The sequence below is a fragment of the Thamnophis sirtalis genome, unplaced genomic scaffold (assembly GCF_051295495.1).
Source record: "Thamnophis sirtalis isolate CommonGarterSnake01/CBP01778 unplaced genomic scaffold, rThaSir2_p1.2 scaffold_5, whole genome shotgun sequence".
Classification (NCBI taxonomy): domain Eukaryota; kingdom Metazoa; phylum Chordata; class Lepidosauria; order Squamata; family Natricidae; genus Thamnophis; species Thamnophis sirtalis.
The window spans coordinates 7,062,371-7,073,333 of record NW_028261385.1 but is presented as its reverse complement, the minus strand read 5'-3'; the positions used below and the strand labels follow the sequence as shown (position 1 = coordinate 7,073,333).

The window sequence follows — 10,963 nt, the reverse complement described above, 5'->3', positions numbered from 1 at the left end:
GACTTGAGGACAATTTCAGAAGCCGATTAGAAATTAAAAAAAAGGAAGGGGAAGGAGGAGGTGTCTCAAAAGGCAAACCAGAGTATTGTATATAATGTGGAGTTGATATGATAACTGACAATTGGATATGAAAAAACGCCTTTAGATTATACATAAAGAGTATTAACTATAATAATTAGCACTATTAAAAAAAAACTAAATAAAATTCATACAATCAAATGTTAACCAATACTGGGAAAATGTTATGATATATGATATAACTGAATATTATGGAGGTTTAGCTAAAATAGGATATGAGGATTTGATGATAATAGAGGATTTTACAAATAAGTAAATGAATTGTCAGCATGTGCTATGGATTAATTCTTTAGCATAGCTAAGGATGAAGGATGTTTAAATAACCATAATAATTGAAACTGGAGGTATAATGATGTTGATATGGTAAATATTTGAGTTAAGATATCTGAATTAATATGAATTAATGGAAGAGAAGCACCAAAACATGTTGCAACCAGTTGATATACTTCTTTTTTTTCTTTTCATAACAGACACCTGTGTTTTGTTTTGTTTTCCTGATTATTGTTTTTGTCTTTTTTGTATTATCTACTATTTTTTATCTTAACTTTACTTTATATTTGTTCTTTTTTCTTTTTCTTTTTTTGATTTTTCTCCCTTCCCATCGGTGTGGGTAGATATTGTTCAAGATTATTACTCCTACCAATACTCCTAAATAATAATTACAGTTAAATGAAAATGGATATATAATAATGCTTGAGTTAATATGAGTTACGTTGGTTGACTGTGGAGGAGATGTACCAAAACTTATTTGTAATCGATTGATATATTAAGAAAGATGCTATACTTGTTTCAAACTAAAATTAAAAAAGATTTAATTAAAAAAAAAAGGCAAACCAGAGCCAATAATTATAATGAAAAAAGAAAAAAAAAACAACCTTAGATGCAACATTTCCGCCCGACTTTCCAATCTGCAAGATGCAAATACGTTGGGAAGCCTGTACCTATTTTATCTCGTGCTGTGGTGTCATTACAATAAAATGTCCCGCCGCACCAGTTAAATAACACAATAAAAGTGGACAGAGAGAACGCTCAGGACACGGAACCTGGTTGTTAACTGAGAAAATAGACTAACCCGATTAAAGAACATTTTTTTCCCATTAGTATTATGCGCTCGTATCGACAAAAGAGCTCTGAGATAAATGCAGAAATTATTCACTTTGTGTTAATTTGTACCCGCAAAAAAAGGCGGACGGTATAAGTAATCGATTGCCTACCGCTATAGATGAATTTTCAGTTGTACAGGTAGTCCTCGATTTACAACACTTGATACTGGGATTTTTGGGTCAGCTCTGGAACTGGCCTGACTGAGGCCATCGACGAGGCTTTAGTGTTGCCATAATGTAGATGAGGGGAGGGAGGGAGGGAGGGAAGATAGATGAACCCCCCCTAGAAGCCGCCATTCAAGAGCCATAGAGATAGCTGGGGTAGGTGATGGGATTCAGCCGGTTCGCACCTATTCGAGAAAACTGGTTGCTAACTTTCTAAGCAGTTTGGAGAACCGGTTGTTGGGGGAAAAAAATCTCCTTTTGTTTTTTCCCCACTTTACAGGGTGTAAGGAAGGCAGGAAGGAAACATTCTGGTGGTGTTTCTAGCTTAATCTTTATTGCCCTGCTTACGGAAACTGCCTCTCCGGTTAACCCTGATTACATTGTCACAGCTCAGGCGAAGCGCCCATCAACGTGAGTGACGTTGAGTTGGCCGCGCCTACCCAGTCACAAGAGCCGAAGTGGCGCAGTGGTTAGGGTGCAGTACTACAGCCACTTCAGCTGACTGCTAGTTCTGCAGTTCGGCGGTTCAAATCTCACCGGCTCAAGGTTGACTCAGCCTTCCATCCTTCCGAGGTGGGTAAAATGCGGACCCATTGTGGGGGCAATATGCCGACTCTGTAAACCACTTAGAGAGGGCTGAAAGCCCTATGAAGCGGTATATAAGTCTAACTGCTATTGCTATTGCTATGACCACCAAGCCATGCCTACCCAGCTGGTCATTATGGCAGAGAACCGGTTGTTAAATTATTTGAATCCCACCACTGGCAAGGCGGGGGGGGGGGGAGATTTGTAGCTAAAACAAAACAATTTCCTCTGGGAACCAAGGACATTCTCACAGGTGGCTGGAGAGAAGAGGAGTGAAGTTACCAAGCAACCAGTCAGCGCTTTGATTAGACCATGTGACTGATTGTTTAAGAAAAGGGGGAAAAACTTTAATTAGATGAAAACCGCGGGAATTGTTAGAGTCGGTTTTCACCAGTCCGTGCCAATATGATATATCTAATACAACTGTTCTTTAAGTAATCTACTGCTTCGGAGTTCTGTTTCCTGTGGGTATGTTACTTGGAAGTCTGACATCCTGTTGCTAAGCAAGACAGTTGTTCAGTGAGTTGCACCTGATTTTACCTGTTTGACCACAGTTCAGAAAATCACTGCGGTTGTTAAGGGAATCGTGCAATCATTAAGTGAATACTGGCTTCCCTCATTGTCTTTGCTTGTTGGAAGCTAGTTAGGAAGGTTGTAAATAATCCAGATTTGGATGAAATGATCTGAAACAGTTGTAAGTACGAGGATCAGTTGTAAGTCCCTTTTTTTCCTAGTGCCGTCGTAACTTTGAACAATTGCTAAATGGATGGTTGTAAGTTGAGGAATCCCTGCAGTTGGCTTTATTCTTTTCGGTAAGTGTTAAGTGGCATCTGAAGATCCAGGATCAAGTAAACCTATTTCAGAATATTAGCCTATTATTTCAGGGATCCTAGATTTAGTATCAGTCATATCAAGCTGAAGCGTGGTGCGGTGACCTAGAGGTGGAGCTCTCGCCTCACAATCAAGGAGGCTGTGAGTTCAATCCTAGGTAAAGGCAGATATTTCTCTCTCCGGGCATAATGAGAATATATCTGCTGAATAAAACTCTGCATTGGCAACAGGAGCAGCATCCGGCCAGTAAACAGCTCCATTCAGTTTCTCAGGCCCCACCCTGCAAGGGATTATGGGATCATTAAAAGAAGATTATATCAAGCTGAAGGGGTGTGTGTGTGCGTGTCAATCTGGAACAGATTGAGAGCTGAGAAGCATCTACCTCCACGGAAATTGTGAATGTTGGTTTTGTTTTTAATATGTTGTCTTTGTCTCGTTCCCCCCTTTCCCTTGTCTTTTGTGAGCCGCCCGGAGTCCTCCGGGAGTGGGCGGCATACAAGACAAATAAATAAATAATAAATAAATAACAGAAACTGCTAGAAATAAATCTTTAAATAGATTCCTATATCTAAGGGTGCCGACAGCAGAAGGAAGAAAACTGAAGAAGCTTAAATAAAGAGAACTTAAGATTGCACCAAAGTCGTTTTATTAGATTTGGCATATACAGTCAACATACATTATGTTGTTGTACGGGAAGTGAAAACCTTCGCTCTCTTCCCGTCGAGCGTTTGAAGTCCGTCGCCGATCTCTTTTGAAGACTTTGCTTGGTTCTAAAGTTCAGATCTGATGAGAGCTTGTTGTGCCCCCTTTTTTCTTAAAAAAAAAAAAAAAAGGAATTTGTAAGGACTGACCTACTCTAAAAGGGAGGTTCCACTGAAGCTTGGACAAAAAATAACTCCAAACTTCAGTTCCAAGTTCATAAGCTTTGGCTGCCCGTGTCCCTCTGTAGTTGTGTTCTTGTAGAGGGACCACAGTAATAAGTGCACAGATGTCCTTCAAAAACCAGCCGGCGTCTATTTCCTTCTTCTCATTGTGATTCTGGACAGCATTGGCCCGTTTTCCAAACCGAGGATGAGTAACATATACCCCTGTCCTAGTTTGGAATGGCAATTCTTGATAAATTCATTATCCAAGGTAGAAAAACGATCATCCTTGTCCCGATGTTACCTTCACCAGTTTCAGGAAGCAGCTGGATGTGAATTCTGGCCTTCAGAAGGGATGAGGTTCTCATTTTCTCCAGTACTGAGTGAAGGAAAGAGAAAGAAAACATTAAGGAACACTCTTTTTTTAAAAAAAAAATATTCTCTATTACGGTATATCTTTTTTTTTTTAACTTTTATCAGTGGGATTTCAGCTTGAGTATCCTGGGCTAAACTAGAAACTAGACTCAATGCTTTCAAACTTCTGGAACTTCTGAATATTGGAGGTTTTAAAGAAGAGGTTAGAATTTAGAATAACAGAGTGGGAAGGGACCTTGGAGGTCTTCTAGTCCAACCCCCCTGCTTAGGCAGGAAACCCTGCATCACTTCAGACAAATGGTTATCCAACATCTTCTTAAAAACTTCCAGAATTGGAGCATTCACAACTTCTGAAGGGAAGTTGTTCCACTAATTTATTGTTCTAACAGTCAGGAAATTTCTCCTTAGTTCTAAGTTGCTTCTCTCCTTGATTAGTTTCCAACCATTACTTCTTGTCCTGCCTTCAGGTGCTTTGGAGAATAGTTTGACTCCCTCTTCTTTCGGGCAACCCCTGAGATATTGGAACACTGCTATCATGTCTCCCCTAGTCCTTCTTTTCATTAAACTAGCCATGCCCAGTTCCTGCAACCGTTCATCGTATGTTTTAGCCTCCCGTCCCCTAATCCTCTTTGTTGCGCTTCTCTGCACTCTTTCTAGAGTCTCCACAGCCATTATATCTGGCTTTTGGATATATGCTTATATATTTAATATTTCCTTTCCCTGTATTATATCTTGCAAGCTTTATGAGCCTAACAAAGTAGGGAAGAGAAGGAAGGAACGAGTTAACATTTAGCTGGCAAAGAACCAAGAACAGAGAGATGGAAAAAAAAAATTGAAACTAAGTGTGCTCAAAGGGATACAGAGGCATAATACTTAACGCTAAAATAGCTGTTTTGAGAGTGCTTTGCATGAAATTATCTTGGAGGAATTTTTACAAGGCAGCATAAAAGGCTGGGCAACCTTTCGATGGCCTGGGGGATATTTAGCTTTCTGAAGGGAAGTAAAGGACTGTCCCTACCCGTCCCTCCCACCCAACCCTCCAAATTTGAGGAAAGAGGCACCAGATTGATTTTTCTCCTTTTTTTTTTCCAAAGTTGCGCGAAGCCCGTTTCAAACTCCAAGCCACAGTGTTCGTGTTTCTCGCATCGAGACACTTATTGGTAATGGATGGGGCCCACTGATCATTTATCACACTTATTGGTAACTTATCCTGTTTGGATGGTAAATGGGGTTTCCAGCTATTTTGACGGTACAGCAATGGAGTTTGGTAAGCGATTCAGAAGAGCTCTGTAGGAGACGAGCGGGCGGAGTTAAATGTGCCATCAATCTGGAATCCTAGCATGGCCACAGGAGACCCAAGACTAGCTTCCTGTAATTCCCTTGGCCCTTATCTACGGTAGCACTAATTTAGGGTTCATGTCAGGTGAAAAGAACCAGGAGCAATAGAAATAGCAATAGCAGTTAGACTTATATTCTGCTTCATAGGGCTTTCAGCCCTCTCTAAGCGGTTTACAGAGTCAGCATATTGCCCTCACACTCTGGGTCCTCATTTCACCCACCTCGGAAGGATGGAAGGCTGAGTCAACCTTGAGCCGGTGAGATTAGAACCGCTGAACTGCAGATAACAGTCAGCTGAAGTGGCCTGCAATACTGCACTCTAACCACTGCGCCACCTCGGCAGAAAGAGAAAAAGAAAGAAAGAAAGAAAGAAAGAAAGAAAGGTGAAAGGAGGGAGGGATTGGGTAAGGGAGGAAGGAAGAAAGAAAGAAGGAAGATAGAAAAAAGAAAAGAAAGGAGGAGGAAGGAAGGAAGAGAGAAATAGCAATAGCAATAGCAGTTAGACTTATATACCGCTTCATAGGGCTTTCAGCCCTCTCTAAGCGGTTTACAGAGTCAGCATATCGCCCCCACAGTCTGGGTCCTCATTTCACCCACCTCGGAGGGATGGAAGGCTGAGTCAACCTTTGAGCCGGTGAGATCTGAACTGCGAACTGCAGTTAGCAGTCAGCTGAAGTGGCCTGCAGTACTGCACTCTAACCACTGCGCCACCTCGACTCATTTGTTGAATTCAAAGCACCAGAGAATGTATTACTGAAGGTAAGATAAGGTAAGGTGGGATGGGATAAGATAAGATGATAGGGTAGGGTGAGGTGATAGAATAGGTAGGGTTGGTAGAACAGTGCAGAGCACAGTAGAAGAGAATCTTTATTGTCATTTTTTACTGCGAGCACACTGGTCTCCATTAAAAATAAAATTCTTTTGCCTGCTCTCAAATAATAAGGTAAAGGTTCCCTTCGCACATACAAGCTAGTTGTTCCTGACTCTAGGGGGCAGTGCTCATCTCTGTTTCAAAGCCGAAGAGCCAGCACTGTGCGAAGATGTCTCCGTGGTCATGTGGCCGGCATGTCTGAATGCCGAAAGCGCACGGAACGCTGTTACCTCCCCACGAAAGGTGCTTCCTATTTTTCTACTTGCATTTTTTACGTGCTTTCGAACTACTAGGTTGGCAGAAGCTGGGACAAGTAACGGGAGCTCGCTCCGTTACGCGGCGCTAGGGATTCGAACTGCCAAACAGCCGACCTTTCTGATCGACAAGCTCAGCGTCTTAGCCACTCAGCCACTGTGTCCATTCTCAAACAATATCTATTGCTTGAGCCACCCATACATATCTCTCTCTCTCTCTCACACACACACACACACACACACACACACACACACACACACACACACACACACAGGACGTGGTGGCTCAGCGGCTAAGACGCTGAGCTTGTTGATCTTCGGCTTTGAAACGCAGATGAGCACCACCCCCTAGAGTCGGGAACGACTAGCACATATGTGCAAGGGGAACCTTTAAATGTGTGTGTTTGTGTGTGTGTGTGTGTGTGTGTTTTGAATATATAGAGGAAAGGGGAAACCTGAAAGAGACCCAATACATCAGAATGTGGTCAAGTAATGATCACAGCTGAACGGCCACTTTGTAAGGGTCAACAGAATTCATGGGGGCCTGGATTTGGGTCTCTTGCGGCTGCACAATGATTCCAAACCGATGACACGTTTAACCCCACCTACCATTTCATCTCCTACAAGCTCCCAAAATGGGCGGCACATAAATTTTGTGCCATAGGTTAAAACAATGGCCAATGATTTGGGACAAGGGCATAGTCACGCACATTGTTTTAGAGAGTCATTGAGCTATCATATTAAAAAAAATTGAACAGCCCTCCGGCAACAGAGGCGAAAGGATACGACATCGTCTATCTCCAGCCCACAATCCAGTCCTTTCAACAGTTCCAAGAAGGCTCCACACCCAATTGCACCACTCAGGTGACCCTGAGGACACAGATAAACCTCCAGGTGGCCTCAACGTCCCTCTAAAAAGATGCAAATGACCAGCTGTCTTGCAAGGAGTATAAATGCTTCCATTCACCACCATCCAAGTCAGAGCTGAAGAAGCTTCTTGGATGAGAAGAGAAATGTCTTCAAAGAAAAACCAGAAAGTCCAGTTGCCTCTTGAAAAAAAAGCACCATTTGTTATGGCCCACCAACAACCAGCAGAGCTGGCAGTGGATTCGGACAGTGAGGAGGTTGGGGAGGAACATGGGCCATTCCTGGAGTCTGGGGAAGGCGCTGACGAGGGCTCTGCATCGGAGGCAGAGAGGGGGCCAGGGCTGCCTGACAGTTATCAGCTGCCATCGGAGATCAGCGGGGCAGAAGAACAGCTGGAGCCTGTTCCCAGTATGTGCATGCGTAGAGTTGCCAGACGAAGGGAACAGCTAAAGAACAGGGGTCAACTTGGGAGTAAGACCACAGGTGGACGAATGGCCCCTCCCAGAGGAAATAAAAGAGGAGCAAAAGGGGAGTAGAGTTTGCAGGAGACAATTAACTGGTTCGTGACTCTCTGAGACTCCTTGCCAAGTTTTGCAGCTATCAGCCTGGCAGCTCTCCAAGCCAGATAAGGTCTGTGACTGTAAATCCTCCCTTGAAAGACTTTGCAGGATGGGAATGAGCAGAATTCACAGTCAATTAATAAAAGGAGGTTTTTGTGGGGGCAAGGAGTCTGCTTCATGCTCTTGGGAAGCCTCAGTCAGAACACCTTTGGCATTACCTTGGAGCCAATAGGAAACTGTCAAGAATAGGTGGGCTGCTCATAATACAGGATTAGAAAACCACCAGTAACAAGTACGCGGCTTCCAGTGACGTTTTCCAGTTAATTAAACTTGAAATCAGATTCAGGAATCCTATAGATTTACTTAGAGCTGTTAGTGATTGGAATGGGAAGGAAGAGAGACTCATAAACCGTAGGGCGAAAAAACATTGGCAGGACAGTTGGTTACGCTGGCTCAGATAAAGAGGTTTTAATAAGTATCTGTTCTTGTAGAAACTGTCGACTTCATGAGTCACTTTGCACAGGAATTAAAGCACCAATTGATTCTTCTTCTAATTAAAAGAAGAAGAATCTTGCCAGGCAGAACCAAGAACAACACTTCAGAAAATGTCTGTGAAGATTCTCAAGTCCTCCAGGACATGGTTGTCCCAAAGGTGCTTTTTTTCAAGAGGCAACTGGGCTTTCTGGTCTCTTCTTTTGAAGATGTTTCGCTTCTCATCCAAGAATCTTCTTCAGCTCCGACTTGGATGGTGGGGAATAGAAGGATTTATACTCCTTGCAGACAGCTGGTCATTTGCATCCTTTTAGAGGGACGTTGAGGCCACTCGGAGATTTATTTGTGTCTTCTTTAAAGACGTTTCGCTTCTCATCCAAGAAGCTTCTTCAGCTCTGACTTGGATGGTGGGGAATAGAAGGATTTATACTCCTTGCAGACAGCTGGTCATTTGCATCCTTTTAGAGGGACGTTGAGGCCACTTGGAGATTTATTTGTGTCTTCTTTAAAGACGTTTCGCTTCTCATCCAAGAAGCTTCTTCAGCTCTGACTTGGATGGTGGGGAATAGAAAGATTTATACTCCTTGCAGACAGCTGGTCATTTTCATCCTTTTAGAGGGTCGTTGAGGCCACTCGGAGATTTATTTGTGTCTTCTTTAAAGACGTTTCGCTTCTCATCCAAGAAGCTTCTTCAGCTCCGACTTGGATGGTGGGGAATGGAAGGATTTATACTCCTTGCAGACAGCTGGTCATTTTCATCCTTTTAGAGGGTCGTTGAGGCCGCTCGGAGATTTATTTGTGTCTTCTTTAAAGACGTTTCGCTTCTCATCCAAGAAGCTTCTTCAGCTCCGACTTGGATGGTGGGGAATAGAAGGATTTATACTCCTTGCAGACAGCTGGTCATTTGCATCCTTTTAGAGGGTCGTTGAGGCCACTCGGAGATTTATTTGGGTCTTCTTTAAAGACGTTTCACTTCTCATCCAAGAAGCTTCTTCAGCTCCGACTTGGATGGTGGGGAATGGAAGGATTTATACTCCTTGCAGACAGCTGGTCATTTTCATCCTTTTAGAGGGTCGTTGAGGCCACTTAGAGATTTATTTGTGTCTTCTTTAAAGACGTTTCACTTCTCATCCAAGAAGCTTCTTCAGCTCTGACTTGGATGGTGAGGAATAGAAGGACTTATACTCCTTGCAGACAGCTGGTCATTTGCATCCTTTTAGAGGGACGTTGAGGCCACAGATAGACATGCAGATGGCCTCAACAACTCTCTGAAAAGATGTAAATGAATGCTATGAAGGGTCTCTGAGCCTTGGTAGAACAGCAGAATAAGAAGAAATAGCTTTGCAATGAATTTTGTTTCTGGGAGATTGGGAGTTATAGTTCTGCCTTAAGCATGGAAGCCAGCTGGGTGACTTTTGGTCAATTACCAGGAGACTGTGAGTTCTAGTGCTATCTTAGCTATGAAAGTCAGCTGGGTGACTTTGGATCAATCATCAGGAGACAATGAGTTCTAGTCCGGCCCTACCCATGACAGACAGCTGGGTGACTTTGGACTAATTACCAGGAGATTGTGAGTTCTAGTCCTGCCTTAGGCATGAAAGCCAACTGGGTGAATTTGGACCAATCGTCAGGAGATAGTGAGTTCTAGTCCTGCCTTAGCCTTGAAAGCCAGCTGGATGACTTTAGACCAATCACCAGGAGATTGGGAGTTCTAGTCCTGCCTTAGGCATGAAAGCCAACTGGGTGAATTTGGACCAATTACCAGGAGACTGTGAGTTCTAGTCCTGTCCTACCCATGACAGACAGCTGGGTGACTTTGGATCAATCATCAGGAGACTGTGAGTTCTAGTCCTGCCTTAGCCATGAAAACCAACTGGGTGAATTTGGACCAATCATCAGGAGACTGTGAGTTCTAGTCCTGCCTTAGCCATGAAAGCTGGTTGGGTGACTTTGGGCCAATCATCAGGAGACCACCCAGCCCCTTTGTCACAGCCCCTCAGAGGGTTGTTGTGGTGAGAACAGGAGGAGGAAGTTGTGTTGGATATCTTCACTACCGTGAATAATTTATAAAAACAATAAAGGTGGGATACAAATAAATAAGGGCTGTGCTTTAATAGACCCACACATAAGAGAGAGCTGGAGGTTACCCTTGTACTTTCCACAATCTGTACCTCATCTCTAATGTTTGCATTCAACTTCTTTATTGAAGTACTACCTGATAACCCGGAATTGCCCCGGTATTTATTTATCCTAATCCTCTATGAGACAGGAAAAGCTCTGACATTGTTGAAAACGTCTGGAACAAACGTAATTTTTAATGTTGGATTTTCCCCCTTACCAGAGGAAGCCCCCTTGTGGAGTAGTATGAAGCTGTTACCATGGCAACTCCACTGCGCTGCACAGTAGAAACCATTTTACGGCAGTACGGTAGAAGCCATTTTAAGGCACAACAGGCTGCATAATAACAGAACATACACACAGAGGGGTTTTAGGGGCGTCTTACCCCCCCCTCCCAGTATTTCTTCCAGAGAGTAAGTCATGAGAGCCAGAGAGCCGAGGTGGCGCAGTGGTTAGAGTGCAG

At 43.3% G+C, this 10,963-nt stretch overlaps 1 protein-coding gene across 1 annotated transcript in view; it reads right to left on the bottom strand.

The window, feature by feature from the left end:
- Positions 1-3,391: 3,391 nt before the first annotated feature.
- Positions 3,392-10,963, bottom strand: part of PIK3C3 (phosphatidylinositol 3-kinase catalytic subunit type 3) — a 137,480-nt gene continuing 129,908 nt past the window's right edge. The window contains 1 exon segment of the mRNA XM_087715273.1: positions 3,392-4,004. Within this exon segment, the coding sequence (XP_087571399.1) occupies positions 3,990-4,004 (15 nt within the window). The 3' untranslated portion in view covers positions 3,392-3,989.